Source organism: Rattus norvegicus, chromosome 7 (assembly GCF_021556685.1).
Source record: "Rattus norvegicus strain SHRSP/BbbUtx chromosome 7, alternate assembly SHRSP_T2T, whole genome shotgun sequence".
In the NCBI taxonomy this organism is placed as follows: domain Eukaryota; kingdom Metazoa; phylum Chordata; class Mammalia; order Rodentia; family Muridae; genus Rattus; species Rattus norvegicus.
Genome location: NC_141540.1, coordinates 65402025 through 65422634, shown reverse-complemented (window position 1 = coordinate 65422634; position 20610 = coordinate 65402025). Strand labels below are relative to the sequence as shown.

Genomic DNA, 20610 nt, shown 5'->3' with positions numbered 1-20610 from the left:
GTTGCCAGCTGGTAGTAGTGTTGAGAGGTAAGCAGCTCACACAGCTCACACTGACACTGACTCCACCGATTACATCATTGGAGGCGTGTCCCCAATCTCTTTCTCCTTGCCTCATGCTACATTAGATCTGGTGATGCAAACATTTTGAGTGTTGCTGTTATTATTACGGAGAGGATTTTAAACATCCTCTGACGGCCCATACACTAAAGCTTGGTTGCCAGCCTACATACATTGCTGGTAGGTGATTAAACCTAGTGGATCTAGGGGGACTTAGTGGAAAGAAATCAGATCTCTTGAAGGGAATTTTGGCACCCTGGCCCTGCCCGGCTTCCCCCACCTCTCTCTCTTTTCCTGATACCATGAACCACAAACTCCAACCATGGAGCTTCGCTGTTTGGTTATGAACCAAACAACCTTTGAATCTGTTCTGTGGGGCATTTTGTCAGAAAGCTAACACAATCACACATGGCGATTTCCTATGCAGACATAGGTCTCAGATTGTTTTCTCAGCTCTAGAAAGTCAAAAAGTAACCTACGCCAATCTTCTCTTCCCGCTAATGCTTAGCATAGTGGCACAGGGGTCCTTTTAGGCGTGTAGTCTGATAAAACCATAGTCGTTAGGACGAAGAGACTTCAGAAATTTCGTTCAAACAGTTCTAGTTTACGAGCTTTTACAGTTTTTACGGGAATTCACACAGTGGGTATTGAACGCCCAGGCACCATTGCTGCTGATAGCCAGGGGGCGCTATTCCAAAGAGGGAGATCTGGGGTTTCAAACAGCCGCTGGATTTTCAAGTGGTTGGTTACCACTCCATTTTCCCACCTCCTTTGAAGAACCTCTTCGTCTACTGACGAAACATCCATACGGTTCCCGCGGTGGGTCGTTACAGCGTAAACGGTAGAGTATTTCAGGACACCAGTCAATGTTTCTTAAACTTCGTGTTGCAAGTTCGCTGAAGCACTGGGAGGAAGGAAAAGGAGACTGCAGTAAAACCAAGTGGCACTGTGGCAGAGGTTGCCCTCTGTAGCAAGGACGAGCAGGGTTTTTTTTGCCCTGGTTTGGCCTGTTCGTTGTGGTTTTCTTTTACGTCCATTCTCCCCCCAGTGTGTTCACGTTTTCTTCCGTTTAAATTTACTTGGCAAAAAAACCGTGTTTCTCGGCGAGTACGTATTTCTTTCCTGACCGGACAAAGAAAACTTTAAAAGATGTACCGAAACCCTCTCTGATCCAGTCGTGGCCAGGAGGCCGCCCATCCCAGGGCAGCAGAGGGGTGGCGGCTTTCCCGGATTCCAGCCGCTGCCCCCGCCCTCATTTTCTTGGCTGGTCTCCTGGGTCACGTCCCAAGGCGAGGACTGACAGAACGGTTCATAACAAGAGGACAGGGGAACGGTGCGCTAGAGGCCGGGGCAGCCCAGGTCTCGCAGGGGCATCCCTGGGGAGAGGCTCCCTGCGTCACGTGGGACCCGCCCTGCGACTGCCCGGGCGTGGAGTGTTGCAAGCTCCGGGCAGCCGTCGTGGAGCTGAATTTCCGCGGTTGTGAAAGGAGGTGGCAGCGGCGACGTCTCTGCTTCTCAGCGTGGGGTCCGGGGCTCCGCGATGGCCGGCCCGTGCGGGGCCCGTGGTACGCTGTCGCCACACTCGCTGCTCTTCGACCTGCCGCCCGCGCTGCTGGGCGAGCTGTGCACGATCCTGGATAGCTGCGATGGTCCGCTGGGCTGGCGGGGCCTGGGTGAGTGCAACTCAGACCTGTTTGTCCTCTCCCGCGAGGGACTCAGCTAACCCAGGGACCCACCACTCACTTCCCTTCCCTCTTGACACTGGCGTACTGCCGTATCAAGTTAGGAGACTAGGAAAGTCAGATGTCAAGAAAGCATCCCATGCTGATAAGAGATTCTATCTCCACTCGGTTTGCAGTGTGCACATAAATATGCAAATATTACCGTAGGTAAGGGATGCCTACTGGCTCTACAACCTCTACCCCAGATGTTTTTTTAATATTAAAGCCTTTTTTTTTTTTTTTTAAGAATTAGAGGTGCTGCTCAGTTGCTAGAGTGCTTACCTATGGATGTATGAAGTTGCATGTTCGATTCCCTAGCTGGGAATAAAACAGACCGTGGTAATGCCAGCCATTGAGAGGTAAAAGTAGGAGGGTCAGATATTCAAGGTCATCCTCTCCTTGTAGAGAGTTCTAAGCTGACTTGGGCAAGATGAGACCCCTATCTCAAACAAAAACAAAAACAAAAACCCAAAACCAAACAAACAAACAAACCCCCAGCAAACTTTATTTATTCATGTTCGAACTTTCAGATATCTATTCTTTGGCGTTTTAGTGTGTGTCCCACATTCCTGTGGCATCTAAAGGGCAACTTGCAGAAATCAGTTCTCTGCTTCCACCACAGGATCCTGGGACAGAACTCAGGTTGTCAGGCATGCTTAATGCACTTCGGTGTTTCCACTAAGTCTCCAACAATCTACAAGGGAACTATTACTGTTTGCTATGGATGTGATCCCCACTTCTCTTTATTATACATATCTTGCTAATTTGCCAAATCGACTGCAGTGAAATTATAAAGAAAGCCTCTTTATATTAATTTAGAAAGTTATCTTTAAAAATGCACTTTATGCAGATTTGGTAAACTGAGCAGCTACATAATTGTAAAGTGGTGACAAGCCAACAAAAAAGCTCAGGCCAAAGTCTTTGCTTTGTTAGATGTAAGTGTTCTCTTTGGGATTAGATGACCACTCATGTTGTCACAGTAAATGTTAATTGAAAGTAAACATGAGTATTATTAAGCTTTTTTATCTGAAGTCGTGATTTTTTTTTCTCCTTTGTGGTTGATAAACAATATGCCTACAATTTCTGAAACTGTAACCGTTATGTAGAAATGGTTTGGGGAATGGGCTAAGAGTTATTGTTCAGTAGTAGACTGCTTTCTTCAAACCAGAAAGTCCTTGGCTCCATTCCTGGCATGGAAACAATGTATTCAGTGAACATCTCAGAAAAGGATTCTGAACTCTGGTTTTAGGAAGACAAAGCTATTTGCAGCCTACATCTGAGAGATCAGATCCTCCTTGCCCCCCAATCAGATTTTTCCCTATTTGAGCTAGATCATGGCACAGTGAGTATTTGTGTCTAGAGACTTACTAAGATTACTGCATTTTCAAAAACGAAATAGTTTGGTCCAATGCTCAAGTGCGGATGGGGCCAGATTATGTCATAGATGAATGAAACCAGTTGGTGGGGATCATGACTATGGAAGAGCGTGTGTCCTATTTAAAGGGAGCCATCAGCTCTCAGGCCCTGGTCTCTGCTGCTTTTCAGGAAGTCCAGCTCCGTTAACTGGCTTCTTTTCTCTCCCCTCCCATCTTTCTCTATAGCACTAAACTACAAATAGTTAAGCCTCATAACCCCCTCCACTCACTTGTGAGTCAGATGCTGAAATCATCCCCAGCGATCCTACAGATGAGGACACTGGGTTACACATTGTTTCAGAAACTTGCAGTTCATACCGTTGGAAGTGGCAGACTGGGTCTTGAGCTGAGGAAGTCTGTATCCAAGGCTCAGACTCTTAACCACAAGCCACACTGCACACCTTCCCTAACTGCTATAGGCTTTCCTGGTGCATCTCACAGGTCCCTAAGACTGTAGCATTCTGGCTTAAAAAAAAAACAAAAAAACAACCCAATTCAGTGTGCTGTTTATACTCACAGCTCGATTTTGCCCTTGAGGAAATAAATGAAGATAATCTACAGAAGCACAAGGGATATCTAGGTGGTCTGTGCAGCGAGGTACATTTAGCCAAAACTTAAGGTGGGGAGATATTAAATGTGGGAGATAAAAAGGGAGGCTTTCGGTTATGTCTGGTGGCAGGCTGTTAGCACCAGAAAGGTAGCAGGCAGCATAACTCGCAGAGTTGGCTCTCTCCAATTGGAGTAAAAATCTAGACAGGTATGGGTTCCCAATCACATTTTGGCAGTATAGGGCAGACGGCCGCAGACTTCCTGGACTCCCTGTCACACGTAGTCTTGGGACACTTACTGGATATAGCAGGTTGGTTCCTTAGGCTTGAATTGATGCATGGTGCAGACCAAAACTCTATCTCTATGGAGTATGGATAGTGTGTCTTTGGGTACTGATTCTCCTGGGGCTGGCACAATGTTTACTCCTGATGTAGGTGTAACTGCCTGTGCAAGGGAGTGGTGCTCTGAGCACCTCACACGCCTCGTTCCCCTGTTGGTATGATGAGGAGAGAAAAAGAGGAGGTGCTGGAAGGGGACGTTAGGTCTGTGAGACCACAGGGAAGAAAGTTGGAGAAATGAACCATGAAGCTGTGCTGAGATCAGAAGGAGTTGCTGATCAAATTTTTATATGGGAGGCTCTGAGTTTGACTCCCTAGTACATGTGCATGAAAAGTTGTGTGCGTGACACACATACACACACACACTCAAGTGGATGCACGTGTGCATACACGTGGGTGTGCAGTCCTTTTATGCACAAAACAAGCAAGAGTCTGAAGACATACAGGACCCCGGATTTCAAATGGAAAACAATTATAATAGTGATGGGGACACTGTCCCAGGCTGATCATGATTTCTGATGATGGTGATTACATGATTGGGCTTCATTAGCAAAGACAGTTCAGACACAGGCCAGTCGCATAGCTGCCTCTGTGGTGGGTTAAGTGTGTGTGGGATCAAGTAGCCTGGTTACTCACGTGCTAGAATCACCCACGCAAGACTTTGAACACACGGATGCTTAGGTCTTTTTCTTGGAGCAGCTGATTCATAAGTGTGGGCGGGAAGTCTAACACATTGCAGAGACCAGATTGTTAAGTATTGTTAGTAAAGTTAGTATAATTTCGAGGTGATATCTGGTTGATGGTGATGACTGCTTGCTTTGTAGTCAAAATGACGTCATAACAGACATACAGAGCCTCTGGTGAGCATCCATTTACTACATTACCATAGACTGCTAGTTAAAGTAAATGGAGACAAAACCTCTCCACACCTAAGATACACTGGGAGAACTCATGTTGCTACTATGTTATAGATTCTATGCAAGACTGTATCCAATTTTCTTTCTCTTTTAAAATGAAATAAGGAGCAGGAGAGATGTCTCAGTGGTTGAGAGTGTGTACTGCTCTTCCGGAGGACCTGGGTTCTGTCAGAGGGCTCACAACCACTAGTAAGGACCAGAAGTCCCCTGCCTCTGTCCCCCACGACCCACCCCAGTACCTGTGCTCGCATGTACGTACCCCACAATGTGTACACATAATTAACATTATAAAAAACTTTAAAAGTAAATAATAAATCATGCAAAATAGCCATTTAAAAATAAATAGCATTTGAATAAATAAACCGTGCATTTGAATATCTAATAAAGGTATTCAATAAGAACATCGATACTCACAGCTACTATTTTGAGGTATTCGCTGTTGCCTGGCCCTGTATTAAGTACATAGACTGTCTCATATACCTACTGTAAAAATGTAGACCCCATTCCCATTTTATTGACAGGAAAAAATGGACTGCTGAGTTTATGTGATTTGCCTTGAGGTACTTTAGCAACTGGCAGAGTAAGACTCTGGTGAGATAGTCACTCTCCTGGACTCACCTTTTCTTCTCCTTTTATTTTCAAATGGTTTTACCTTTTAAAACAGCTTTATGCTTGTGGTAAGAGCACCAAAGGCGATAAAGAGTTCCCGTGTATCCTCTGCACAGAAGATACCAGAGCTTTACCATGAAATCTGGACCCAGAATCTCCTATCATTAGTGCCTCACACAAGCGTGGTGTGTGTGTTACAATCCAGACATATTCGACTGAAGTCCGTATTCTGTTCACACCCCTTCCTTTTTTCCCAGACTCCCCTCTCTCTTTTGGATTCCATCCCAGTCCCCACAATGAGTTACCATGTCCCATTTCGTACCACATGCTTTCCGGCTCCTTTGGATGACCTTGACACTTTTGAAATGTGCTTAGTGCTTGTCATAGTCAGGGTTTCTATTCCTGCACAAACATCATGACCATGAAGCAAGTTGGGGAGGAAAGGGCTTATCCAGCTTATACTTTCACATTGCTGTTCATCACCAAAGGAAGTCAGGACAGGAACTCACACAGGGCAGGAACCTGGAGAAGGAGCTGATGCAGAGGTCATGGAGGGATGTTACTCACTGGCTTGCTTCTCCTGGCTTGCTCAGCTTGCTCTCTTATAGAAGCCAGGACCTCCAGTCAAGGGATGACACCACCCACAATGGGCTGGGCCCTCCCTCCTAGATCACTAATTGAGAAAATGCTTTACAGCTGGATCAGCATTTCCTCAAGGGAGGCTCCAGGTTGTGTCAAGATGACACACAGAACCAGCCAGTACATTGCTCTTTGATTGAGATTTATCTGATGCCTTTCTCACTATTACAGTGGGGTTATGATTATGGGGGGGATATAAATCACAGAGCTAAAGGACCATTTTCACCACAGCTTAACGACGGTCCATACTTCTGATGTGAATTATCTCTGTTGACATTTGCCATGACGAAGGCAGTGTTTGTTGGGTGCCCGCATTATAAAAGTTCTCTTTCTTCTCCTCTTTCCACATTGCCTTCTTCAGAAGGAGGCGCTGTGTGTATCCTCCGCTTCAGGTGCAGCCAAGCTTCCCCTTCTGAAGACAGAATAAAGCCTGACTTACCTCAGTGTCATTTCTTCCATTTGACAAAGTTTTCATTAGATCTTGCTTCCTCTTTTTATTGGTTATTTTATTTATTTACATTTCAAATGTTGCCCCTCTTTCTGGTTTCCCCTCTGCAACCCCCCAGTCCCATCCCCCTCCCACTGCTTCTGTGAGAGTGCTCCCCACCCATCCACCCCCTCCTGCCTCCCCGCCCTAGCATTCCCCTACACTGGGTCATCGAGCCTCCACAGGACCAAGGTCCTCTCTTCCCACTGATGCCAGATAAGGCCATCCTCTTCTACATATGCAGCTGGAGCCATGGGGCCCTCCATGTGTACTCTTTGGTTGGTAGCTTAGTCCTTGGAAGCTCTTGTGGGGAGGTATGGTTGGTAGATGTTCTTCCTATAGGGTTGCAATCCCCTTCAGCTCCTTCAATCCTTCCCCTAACTCCTCCACTGGAGACCCTGGGCTCAGTCTGGTGGTTGGTTGTGAGCATCTGCATCTGTATTGGTCATGCTCTGGCAGAGCCTCTCGGGGAACAGCCATACCAGGCTCCTGTCAGCACGCACTTCTATTTTACTTCAACTCTGAGCTATCAGCCCATTTGTCTCTTCTCCCTCAAAAGGGCCACACATAGTCCACTGGCTTATCCTCTCTTGAGACTTCTCTGTTCTGCCTTTCACCTCTCACTGGTCCGGTTGACACTCCTCCTTAGCACGGAAGAATGCAGTGCTCTTTTCCTTCCCTGGCTTCATACTCATTGACACAACGCACTGTCCTTTCCCCACAGAGTTCTCCGTATCTCTAGAACCTCATTCGTGGGGTGCTTCTTCCCCTCCCCTTGTTACCGATGATTCTCTGTCTCTTATGGGGCCTCTGGGCTTAATCCGTGGCCCACTCTCTGCTAAAGTCTATTCAGATGTCACCAACCCCCAACTATCTTGCCTAGGTCTTTATTAAATGTCAGCTCCACCCTTTTGTTCACCTACTTGACGGATGTCTTCAAATTAACACTCAAAACAATGTCTCTCCTCCACTCCCCAAAGCATTCCCATTTGAATGAATAGCAACCCTGTCTTTCATTTATTTAGGCCAAAAGATTAATATTTTGTAGCTTCTCGGTTTCCCCTCCACATACACACAAGCCACATCCTGTCTCTAAGCAACTGATAGGTTGGTCTTTGCCTTTTTGATGTATCTAATAATATGACCATTTACCACAGCCGCCGTCACCCAAACTGACGTCAGAATTTTACCTGGATCGGGTGGCTACTGGGTCAGATTCCTTTAACCTTTTCAAATCCCTTTTCAAAACAGCAGTCAGTGGGCTTTTTACACTAACTAATGCTACTTCATTCATAACCCTGCGGTAGCCATCTCACCTTGACTAAGCGTGCAGCTCTCACCCACTTAAATCCTCTCCCTCCTCTTTCATCGATGTTGACTCTCTGTTTCTTGAACATACCAGACCTTTGTCCTGCAGACAACCTTGAGACATCCCTCTTCACCTACTCTGTGCTTCCGTTTACCCTGGCTGCTTCTTGGACACCCAATCTTTGCCGTGCTGGCGCACGCCTTTGATTCCAACACTCCAGAGGCAGAGGCGAGAGGCTCTCTGTGAGTTTGAGGCTAGTCTGGTCTACAGAGCGAGTTCCAGGACATTCAGGGCTCCCCAGAGAAACCCCGTAAACTCGCGCCTCCCTCTTGCTCCCTTTCTCTCGTTTTACTGTCGTCTCTTCCGCGTCTTGCTTCACATCACGTTTGATCTTGTTCATTCTCCATCTAGAAATGTGCTTCCTATCAATGGTTGTTCTTGACTGTCAACCTGATCAGATTGGGAAGCACCTAGGGGACCAGTAGATCCTCTGGGACTGTCTGCGAGTGTTTCCAGAGAGCGTTAACTATGAGAGGGGACTCTCACTGTGTAAACAGTACCATTCCACAACCTGGGTGGGCCTGGATGGAAGAAAGGGCTGGGGACTAGTGCATACATTACCTCTCATTCTTCTTTTAGGCAGCCCTAACCTGAGATGCCGGGCTCCACCACACCCTACCCTCGTGGTTCTTATCCTACCTAATGCCGTGACCCTTTAATACAGTTCTTTATGTTGCAGTGAGCCCCAACCATAAAATTATTTTCTTTGCTCCTTCATGGCTGTGATTTTACTACTGTTATGAACCATAATGTGTTTTCCTATGGTCTTGAGCGACAGAACCCTAAAGGGGTCGCGACCCACAGGTTGAGAAACACTGCCCTCCTGAGCTAGCCTGAAACCTCTGAGCCTGTGAACCATAACTGTTTCCTCTCCTTAGGTTATTTTGCTCAGGTGCTTTGTCATGACATCACGAAGTCTGAGAGACACACCCCAGGCAAGGCAACTGTTTGGTTTTTTTTTTTTTTTTCTGTTTGTATTTTTAATTTGTCTTTAATAACATGTAACACTACAGCTGGAACAGAGCAAATAATGACTCAGCGGATCATTTAAACGTCTAAAATCTTTACTAGGTAAAATGTTCAACAAAGACGGTGCTAGAATGGCACTGCCACCTGCTCACGAAGATGTTCCAAGTCAGTTTAGAGCAAACTTACAGAAACGCGGTAAGGAGGACCAGCACGGTAAAGAGGTGTGGGAGAGAAGTACTGGTCATTTTGTATGGGACCGTGCTCTGTAGACCAGGCTGACCTCAATCTCAGTGATCTTCCTGCTTCCGCCCAGTGGTTGCTGAGATTAAAGGTGTGCGCCACGTCGCCCAGCCGAAGTTACCAAGACTCTAAATTTCAGGCTGATGTGCTGTCGCCCAAGGTGGCTTCTGCTCTTAGCACCCAAGGGCTACTACCTTCAAGGCCTCCTGTAGGTCTAGCAAAACCTACAGATGGAGGGACGTTAGTGATGGTGACAGTTACTCAGGCACAAAATAGAGAGTACAGCTGTGCTTACGTGTAGACGAGGACCATTTCTTACATAATTGATACCCTCGTGTTAACACTGTCTGGTATGAGAAATGTGTAGGTAACTCACGCGTTGGAATTCTGTTTTTATTGTTTGGGGATTTAAAAACACTCTTTTTCCTCCAGGTCTTACCGTTCCTGCTGTTGCTGACACCAAACCCATTTCTTTGTGTCTTTTGTAAAAAACCTGAAAAAAAGCCTCTTTGTTTTCCCATTAGGTTACCTAAAAGCAAACAGCAGACTCCTATCTTAACTTCCTAGGGTTTTGGCACATGGTTGCATGCAAATACAGATTGCAAACTTGGGCGTGTTGCGTTATTCTAAAAACCCCCCTCCGGAGACATATTTGCATATGGAGACATGATTTCTGTAACTGAATTCCCCAGTGGTTAGCACTATCTAGACAATTCTGCCTGCTCAAAACAGCCTGCAGCGACCTCTGAGCACCTAGGGATACTCTTGTAGTAATTGTCTTCTCCAGGTAAATGGATTTCTGAGCTTCTCAGGGCATCTTTTTGATTTATATTGTGCCAAGGTGCCTTTCTGTAAGATTTGCCTTCTGCATGAGTCAGGGTTCTCTAGAGTCACAGAACTTGAGGAATGTCTCTACAGATTAAGTGAAATTACCAGAATGATTTACAGTCTGCAGTCCAGCTAACCCAACAACGGGCAGCTGTGAAGGGGAAGGCCAAGAATCTAGTCACTAACTGCTCAGTCCCACGAGACTAGGTGTTTCCGCTGGCCTTCTGTACAAGCTGGAATCCTGAAGGAGTCGGTTCCAGCAGATGTGCTAGCAAGGCAAAGAAAAAGGCAGGCAGAGAAGGAAGCCTCTTTTCCCATTGTCCTACTGTAGGCTCCAGCGGAAGGTGTGGCCCAGATTAAAGGTGTGACCACCACTCCAGGACCTAAGCTGTTCTTGGAACTTGCTCTGTCTCAGCTGGCCTTGAACTCATTGATCTGCTGTCTCTGTCTCCTGGGATTAAAGGTTTGTACCACCTTGCCTGGACCTAAGCTTTTCATGGGCACTAGCCTTCAAAATCCGGATCAAAAGCCTTCCAGATCCTCGAGGTTGGGAGGATCACAAGTGTGCCTTCTGTGTCTGGGTTCTAGTTCATTTCAGATACAGTTGACAACTGGGGACAGCCATCACACCTTCCAAAACAATGGTGTTCAACAGCTACAGCTCATTTTTCTTCCTTTCTATTTTTAATTTAGAACGCTCTTTAACAACACAGTTAAGCACTGGGAACTTTCCTCTTTGATTTATGAAGCAATAAAGTCCTGTGTTCTGGAAGGGAGAAGGAAGGAAGCAATGGGGGAAAGTAAGAGTGCGGAAGGTAGCTAACTTACCAAGAACTTGCATCCCTGTTGCCACAAATTGGAGTTATTGTTTTATAGAATTGGATTTAAATGAATTATACATTTTATGGCTGCGGATAATTAGTCTTTGTTTAGCAGTGTTTCAATTCAAAATTCATCATCTTTAGGGGAAAAGCTATTAAGGTTGCACCATGAATCACCCGTAAGAGAAAGAGAAAACATTTAATTTCTAGTCCTGGAAGCCATCCACGCAGGCAGGCAGCTAGGCAGTATTGATTCTAGCAGTGTTGCCAGTCTCTTACCAAGAACTAAGGAATGAGCTTCCTGCCTAATCTAACTTTCCTTACACCCTGCCCAGCTCAGTGTTCCATAGCTGAACGGCCAGCTCACCTGATGCCTGTTCACTCCCACCCCAGCCGAGTCTCAGACTCAGAAACATACTTTAAGGGAGGGCTGCCTGGCAGTGGTAGTTTCTCTGGCAAAGGGCAGGAGGGGAGAGCCCGGGGTCACGCCCTGCTGCCCTTTTAAAACGGAAATCCAGCAGTTAAAAAAAAAAAAAAGAAAAAGAAAAAAGAGGAAGGGAAATGAGGAATGGAACTTAGGAAAGCTGACGTCTTTGGGCCTTGGAAAGTTAACCGGTTCCCTTAATTCCTCTAAGTTGTGCCTTGCTCTTGTGGGAACCGTGAGCCATAAAATGATGCTGAAGCTACCGACTCTCTGACTTTCCAGATGTTTGAGGTCGGCCTTGGTGGGAGAAAGTCTCAAATTCTTGTGCCTGTACTCAGGGTTCCTGTCATTTGGCAAATGTGAACTGAACATGGGTACTGGGCGTGGGACATGCTAAGGTAACGAAAACTTCCCTGGGCTGTTTCTCTCGGAACCCAAGTTGTAAGTGTTCCCTTCTTTCTACTGGATGGCACTTCCTCCTTCGTGAACGTTGTGAGTTTCCATCCCACAGACCCTTTCTCCTTCCCTCAGTCTGAGTAAACCTTGCCCAGCTGCCCCTGCTTCGTGGCTGGCTGAAGTCTAGCCTTCCCCGAGTCCTTCTCTGACTGCAGTGGCTCAAGGAAGGGTCTTCCGTCTCTGCCCCCATGAAATTATGCTCTTAGGCCGGATCCCAGATATGTAAAGTCCAAGGGAACCAACCTTATTTATTTAAAAAAGCAAAACCTATCCTGAGTTATAGAAAGAATATTGTTGGGGCTGGAGAGATGGCTCGGTGGTTAAGAGCACTAACTCCTCTTCCAGAGGTCCTGAGTTCAAATCCCAGCAACCACGTGGTGGCTCGCAACCATCTGTAATGAGATCTGATGCCCTCTTCTGGTGTGTCTGAAGACAGCGACAGTGAACTCACATAAATAAATCTTTAAAAAAAAAAAAAAGAAAGAATATTGCTAATTTGTGTGATGCATTATGCCCAATACTAATAGTATTAATTAAAATAGTAATAATTAGAAAATTAACTTTCTAGTAGAAGAGAGTGGCTTCCTTGGATGAATAAAAATCCCAGACACTGGAAACACATTCCTTGGAGTATTACCCTTGAGAACAGGACATTTTCTAAAGACTAGAAGTGGTTGGCTTTGGGTTTTGTTTTGTTTTTTGCCCTGTCCAGTGTTAGGTTCTTATGCCAGGATCTTGAGCATGGAAATTGCTCTGCCACTGACCAACTTCAAAAGACGGAGGGGATTTTGAAGTCAGTGCTCATCACAGGCTTAAAAGCAGACAGAGAAAGTACAGCCACATTGTGTAAACATTTTAGTGAGGTAGCCTGAAAAGATGTTTACACACAAGTAGCTTGAAACTATTCGTAGTCCGTGACTCATTGAAGTTGCCCTGTGTGCTAATGGCAGAGCCACCAACAGACACTCATGTTCCAGTGTGGATCCAAGGGTACACAGTCATGCGCTGCTTTGATGGGAGACTATTGTCCCTGGAAGTCGGGGACAGTGTGTAGAGTTTACAGTTGATTTGTCGTGCTTTCCAATGGAAATATCCCAGGTCCGCGTATGCTGGCTAATACTTCCTTAAAAATGAACCCCTATTTAGAGATATTAATTGCTTTAAACTGAGTCAGGGTTCCTGAAACTCCCTGTGTAGAGATCCATCCCTGGTGTCCCCATCTTTATTTAGGGACCTGTTTCCTTGTTCCATTCCTACTTGGCGCCTACAGTTGCTTAAGAGATTGCACAAGTGAAGTCAAGAACAAGTGTTTAAATGACAATAATTCGCTCTTAAAGGCTCTTCAAGATAGCTACATAAACTACTGAGGAAAAATATACGTTAACCAAAAGGACAGGTACGTTTGATGTAGGAGAAAGGATGGCGGCCCCCTCTATGTAAACATCGGGGCCTCTTAGCTGCAAAGGCATCTCCTGCAGGAGGACCTAATTGAGGACTACCTGAGAGACCAAAGATTGATGATGCAGAAAATGCCAGCCAATCAGAAATGGCGGTGTAGAAGAGGCGCTTTCTCGAAACCGATGGGGTGCGGGTGGAAAGTACAAAAGGAGCGTCTGCGTTTCTCACTTGCTCCATGAGTCTGTGTCGTTGATTCTGAGCCACCTTACCTCTAACCCCCAAGGGCAGATAGGGTGGGCAGTGAGTAGTCCAGGGCACAGTCAACAGTTTGAGAAAGAGACAAATCACCCATCAGTTTCCTATGTAAGATAGCATTGTATTTGCTTATGAAATACACAGTCCTCTTGCGTGCTTTGCAGTTGTTTGTAGATTTTTAATAATACGGAGGTCAACACACATAAGTAAATAGTTGCATTGTATTATTCAGGGAAAGTAGTAAGAACACAGCTGAGCATGTTTAATGCTGACTTTTGTTGTAGAGGTAGGGATCAAATCCAGGGCTCTGCAAAGCAGGCAGACGCAGACACTACCCCTGGCTTATATCCCCAGCCCCTGGTATAATTAATTTTTTATATGAGAATTTCACAATGCGAATAATAACATGTCTTCTTTAAATGAAATCTCTCCCAATATCCTCCCTTCCAGTTTCTCCCCTATCCTCCCTGCTCCGATTCCCTCCAAACTTCATGTGATCTTTTTTTCTAAACTCGATGAGTTCCCTTATTGAGGCCCGAGTGTAGTTTGGTGAAGAACCATCTACTGGTGGCTTTTCCGGGCCGTGCGCATGCTTCCCAGCATCCATCAGCCTCCCGGACCTCCTGAGCTAGACTTTGCGAGTTCCTTCCCTATCCATGTTGGGATTTGGTCTGGCTTGACCTTGTACAAGTCTTGTGAGTGCAGTTACAGCCACTCTGGATTCCTATGTTGTTGTATCTGGAAAATAGTGTTTCACTATAGCTTTTTTTTTTAAAGATTTATTTATTTATTTATTTTATGTATCAGGCACACCAGAAGAGGGCATCGGATCCCATTACAGGTGGTTGTGAGCCACCATGTGGTTGCTGGGAATTGAACTCAGAGACCTCTAGAAGAGTAGTCAGTGCTCTTAACCACTGAGCCAGCTCTTCAGAGCATGTCTCATTGTGGTTATCCTCTAAGTCTGGCTCTTACAATCTTTCCACCCCTCCTTCTGTGAAGATCCCTGAACTTTGGGAGGGAAGGATGTGATATAAATGTCACACCTAGGGCCAATCAATTTCATAGTCTCCATTCTCTGCGTGTTGAGCAGTTGAGTGTCTCTGTGTTGTTAACAAGCATCTACTGGAAGAATAGGCTTCTGTGATAGGGGTCGAGAGATTCATTAATCTATAGGAATAAAAAATAAGCGCTCACAAGAACATTTATTATAATGTTTATTTAGCAGAATTATTTAGCAGTAGGTTCTTTCCTAGGGTCGATAGCTTGCCCAGCCATGGGGATCTTGGTTCTGAATGGCACCAGGCATGAATTCTGACTTGTGGAGTGAACCTTAATCCAGTCAGAAGGTGGTTATTTACTCCTCTACCATTCTCGTTACTCTTGAACCCGTGGCATATATCTTGTCAGCCCACACTTGTTACTGTAGGTCAAAGAGTTCCAGGTGGGAAACTGTTGATTTCTAGCCCACTAGCTGTAGGGCATCTTCCAGCACTATGAAAGCTAGCCAGTAGGAGTGAAGCCTCCAGATAACCACCAGCTTGAGTTTTCATTGCTCTACGACTCCAGTATGTGATGTATCAGCAATACAGAGTCTTGCTTTGAACTTCTTGACATCATTTTTGAAAATATTTTTATATGTACCTAGCTGAATTCCTGGGTACAGGGCTCACAGATAAGAAGAGCCAACTCTATATTAAAATAGTGTTACTGCCTCTTGCCAAGAGTTTTGCCTTAAAGACCCTTTCTCCTTCTGTAATGGTCATACATCTAAAACATATATTTGATATCTGTAGTTCTGGCTTCTTTGTAAGACACCAGCCCTTAAAAATCACAAGGAATGCAAACGTTTTTTGTTTTTTACTTCTTTTTTCTTTTTTTCAGAGCTGGGGACTGAACCCAGGGCCTTGTGCTTGCTAGGCAAGCGCTCTACCACTGAGCTAAATCCCCAACCTTGCAAACATTTTTGAGACCTGAAAGAAGAAAGGAAAAGACATTTCAACTCAGTGATGTCAGCTATTGCAGTGCATATATATTGGGTTGTATATATTTTTCCTTACAGACTGTTCATGCCTCCAAGTTAAATGTCTCACTTACCTGCCCACTTAATATGTCATCACAGAAGCTGACACTATCTTTCACTCTATTTCAAAACAAGCCATCACTTCAATGACAAGAAGATTCAAGGTGCAACTTTGTGTGTATCAGTTAGGATAGACTAAGTTGCTCTGCGGTAACAAGCACCACTGAAACCTCAGTGGCTTAACACAGCTTTATCAACTACCAAAAGGAGCCCTTGAAGGTCCAGTGTATCTGTACTCCATGTGCTGAACCAGCATGCCAAGTTGTGTCAATCCTGAGTCACCCCAAGTTGGCATGTGTTTGCACTGTACTATGACTGGAATAAAATCTTGGTAAATTGTACCCTGGATCTTCAGCATCTTGGTAGAAATGATATTTGGGCATTCATAACCATACTAGGTAGTGAAATTCAGTCTTCAACAATGGCATACGTAGAGAATTGAGAATTTATTGGTGAGTAGTGAGAAGGTATCTGCAAAGTCAGTTTTGGCTGAACAGGGAGGAGTTGTGGTTTTATAATCTCTCTCTCTCTCTCTCAGCTTTATGATTTAACTGGGAATATTAGCAAGGCTATAACATACAAGTAAACTGTGTATGCTGGCAAAGTCTCATTGAAATGGAAATGTGGGGGCAGAGGATACCACATTAAATCAGAAACCCCTGTCCTTTTAATATTATTTCAAACACTATAAACAGAAAAGCAACTCCCTAAAAACTGAACAGCCTCGAAACTGATTTTAAACAGAAGAAGGCGTCATGCAGTTTACTGTTGTCAGCCTGAGTCCCTGTCAGCCTGGTAAAGAACAGCATCTTTCAGTGCTGTTGCTGCTGGAGGGTTTATTCCATATCTGAGTGTGGCAGAAGGCAATCGTGCTGAGTTCTAATAACCAGTCATGGTATCAAGATGCCCCTGATTATTCTCAGGTGCTAACTGGCCTATGTATAGGACCCTAATTTTATAGTCTTTCTCGGAGGAAAAGGTGTGATGGGGCGGTATCATGACCGTCTGCTATCCCCAAATACACCACTTAATGTTAGAACGCAGCAGGGACTGAGCTAACCTGGGCTATTACCACAAGGACAAGTAAGTTTTCCCTTCTGTCGGTTGCCTTCTCTCTTCTTTCTTTTCACTTTACAGTGCACTTAACAATTTGCAGTTGTGCAGTGAGACAGCACAAACTTTCATTTGGTAAATCTTGTTAACCCTGGCACCATAAAATTGGACAGAACTTTGGTACCACTTTTAGGGGATTTACACAAGACCTTATGTGAGTCATATGTGCCATTTAGTGCAGTGAAATGCGTAGATTTCCACTGACATGTTTTCCTGGCCCTACCCAGATCTCAGCTTTCAGTTATCCAAATGGTCAACGCCAAGACCGTATAGAACAAATATTTAAACAACCATCGCATAGATATAAATTTAATGTATTACAAATGAGTAATAACCACAAAGAAGAGGTGAGGAAAAAGAATTAACCTAAGTAGTTGGTAAACAACACCTTAAATGGATGTTTTGCAGCCCAGGGGAGCAAGACCTATTGTACTTCAGTTTAGTTCCCGTATTTCTCACAAGGGTGTCTCATATATTCAGAAAGTACGTGATGGTTACAGTAAGGCCAATTACATAGAAATATTGTCAGTAACAGGAGCAGAGTTTCTTGCTATTCAAGAATAAAGTTACGAACAAAGGAACAACACACAACCTGTGGTATTATTGCCAAACCAGGGGTACCAGAATAGACACTTATTTTGTAATGTGCATGCACGCAGGCTGAGAACCTAGACAACGGATCAGTGCACATGAAAGTATTCGCCAGCTATATTTGCTTCTGGGGTCTGTTAGCGACAAAGCTCGAGTCCTATCTAATAATGAGACCTTAGCTTTGGAACACCATTTCTGGTAGAGAAAGTACAGTTGTTTGAGCAAGTGGTTAATTGCAGCCTTGCAGAAGGGAGAAACAAACAAATGAGAACATTGCGTAGAGCCGGAAAATGAGGAAGTGCTGAAACCTATGGACCTTGCCAGAAGACAGGGGCCCACTCAGATGGACAGAGCGAAACAGCTGCGGCAACACCATATGATATTATTAGAGTGTTACCCTTTAGAATAAAATGTCCCTAAGACCATAGCGATACACAGTAAGAGTTGAGTGAATAAGACTGCACACTGTTACAAAAATATTATTAATGGATACAGATGGAAAAGATCATTATTAAGCAAATGTATTGTAGTAGTACTTGTGATAGACAAGACCCACTGAGCAGCTCAAAAGAAAATCTAAGCAGTGTCTATGATGGAGACATCATAGTTAAAAGGTTAACTTGTAATAGAGAGACCTTGCAGGCAACACTGTAGCAATGGACTGCAGTAAGCTCGTAGGGTGATTGAACACTCTGACCACAGCCCTGGACCTTGTAAACGGAAGATACACTGTCATCCACTGGCCTGAAAGGCAAACAGCGGGTGAGCAGAGCAGACTCAGAAGTGAAGAAACACAATGCAGAAACTCTAGAACGGGAGAGGAAACAGCTCCACTAGTGAGACAGCAGGGGGGGACTAGAGCCCAGATTAAGTTCAATTGTTACTAATTCTCACAAGTTTGTCCTGAGCAGTCCTGTGGATACAGGTGGCAAGGCAGGAGTATACAATACATTAGGTCCAAATAAAAGGTTACAATTCAAATGACATAAAAATATACAAGGTGACAAGACAAATCCTAAGTATTTGAATAAAGGTAATCTATTCTTGTCCTCTTTCTGTTGTGATTACCACAGCGGAGCGACTTTCAAACAGCTGGCTGGATGTTCGTCATATTGAAAAATATGTACACCAAGGTAAAAGTGGAACAAGAGAATTGCTGTGGTCCTGGGCGCAGAAAAACAAGACCATTGGCGACCTTTTACAGGTTCTCCACGAGATGGGGCATCAACGAGCTATCCATCTAATCATGAACTATGGTGAGCATGTTTTCATATCCATCCTATGGGGACTTATCACCTTGAAACAGGAGTGCCCTTCCCACAGACTTTGACCTTGCTGTCTGTCAGTGACCTGTCGCTTGTGAGAGTGACACTCTCTTCCTTCAATCCTTAACAATATGGTACATTCCTTTCTAAATTTTTGGTTTTGTTTTTGAGGCTGACCTGGAACTTGCTATGTAGACCCCGTTGGCCTTGAACTCACAGACGTCTGCCTGATTCTCCGTCCTACCTCCCACCCTCTCTCCTGAGTGCTGGGATTAAAGCCATGTCTCACTCCCCTAGCAGCTATAGGACTTAAAGTTAGAAGTTCGTTCAGCAACTAAAACCATCAGCATTTTGTCTAAAGCTCAGAATAAGAACTGAAATATTTAAATAAATGCATATAATGTTATTTTTATTTTATTATAATATTAAAAGCTAGCAACAACATTGGATCTCCCAGTTATAGACAATAAAATAATTAGGTTTTCTCTGAATTAACTGATCCCTCCAGAATAACATTGTGATTCTCTTTTTTAGGCAAAGTCATTTAATTATGCCTTACTTACATGCCATTCACTCAAGTTTGTCCTGTCTGTTTCTTTTTGTTCATGTTGCAGTCACACTGCAGCACAAGTATGCCAGTCAGAGGATAGTTTCTAGGAGTTGGCTCTTTTTCTTCTGCTGTACTCCATAGTCCAGGATAGCTAGTATGTGAGCCTATAGGAGGATGAGTCGTAATTATGTCTTTACCTCCATTTACCCTCATATAATCTTGTGCATCTGCTCAGTTTCAGGGCCTTCCTAAAATATCTGAGTTGTTTACCTCTTTCATCTTCCTATTGTTGTTGTTTTGTTTTGTTCTTTCAAGGTAGGGAGTCATACACTTTGTTTTTCAAGATACAGTTTCTCTCACTGGTCTGGAGCTCAGCTATCAGGCAAGGTTGAAGGGCTAGCAAACACCAGGGATCTGCCTGTCTACCTCCTTTTTAGGCTCTATCCATGCCTACATTGCCGGGTTGCTTATTTCTTGTTTGTTTTGGTTTTATTTTCATCATATGGGTTCTAGAGATCAAGTTTAGATCCTCACACTGCATAGAAAGCACCTTACTAGCTGTGTGATCTCCCAAGTCAGTATTTTCTTGTTGAGCTTTTAAACATCCTTGATAACACAGCTTTGATATACAGCTTTCTATGGTCTTCTCAAAGGATCCATTTTAGAGTTATCACGTTCTGACAATGAAATGTTACCTTTTTTCAATAACAAAAGGATAATAAATTTTAATGCTTTTGTAGCTTGCGGACTTGAAATGTTGTATGTGGCAATAGCTGGTTCAGGGTGTGTGTCGTCTCTTTATCTAGTCTGGCTAGAACTTTGCAATAATTAGCAGACATGGTATGACCGAGCAGCCCTTCCCTGTTCTTGACTTTAAGGGGGAAACATTTTGTCTTTTACCATGAAGCATGACCTTGACTAGGTTTTTTTCTTTCATGGACACTTTATATCAGATTGAGGAAACTCTATTTCTAGAGTACTGGGTACTGGATTTCCACTTATTTTTCAAACTCTTGAGCTGAACATGTGCTTTTGTATCCTTGCTACATTACTTTCAGTTTTAAGCAAATTGTGTGTTTCTATGATAGATCCCACCCAGTTGTGACATGTGATGCTTTGCATATTTGTAGATTTGGTTTGCTGGTCTTTTGTTGAGGATTTTTGCATCTATACTTGTATGGGTTAATGTCTGTAACTTTCTGTGATTGCCACTGGTATCAAAATAAAACTGGTCCCACTGAATGATCCAGGAGTTGTTCTGTCCTCTTCTGCATTTAAAGAGTCTGTACGGGGTCGGTGTGTGTGCTGTCCGCGCGTGGCTGTTAAAATTAACCAATGCAGTCATCTGGGCCAGAGCTTTTCTCTGTGGGATGTTGAAAAACACTAATCCCTTTTTAACTTATTATATGTCCATTCAGACTACCCTTTGAGTTAATTTTAGTAGATAGAACCCTAGGAATCTGTTTTTTTAATCTGAGCTATCTAATTTTGTGTGTATTTTATTTTCTTGATGTCA

The 20610-nt window shown here is 44.2% G+C and overlaps 1 protein-coding gene across 12 annotated transcripts in view; it reads left to right on the top strand.

Annotated features, from left to right (window-relative positions):
- The first annotated feature begins 1458 nt into the window (after positions 1 to 1458).
- The window catches only part of Irak3 (interleukin-1 receptor-associated kinase 3), a 60116-nt gene continuing 40964 nt past the window's right edge, over positions 1459 to 20610 (top strand). For 4 of the 12 annotated variants that reach the window (XR_015624048.1, XM_087557286.1, XM_087557282.1 and 1 more), the window contains exons 1-2: positions 1516 to 1730; positions 18353 to 18535. Coding sequence is in view for 7 of the 12 variants with exons in the window: in XM_087557282.1 (XP_087413408.1) it covers positions 18533 to 18535 (3 nt within the window). In the remaining 5 variants the exon portion in view is untranslated. Of the gene's footprint in view, positions 1731 to 10007; positions 10602 to 18352; positions 18536 to 20610 lie in introns of those variants that run through there. The other 8 variants (XM_087557288.1, XM_087557284.1, XM_087557287.1 and 5 more) reach the window with 4 other exon arrangements.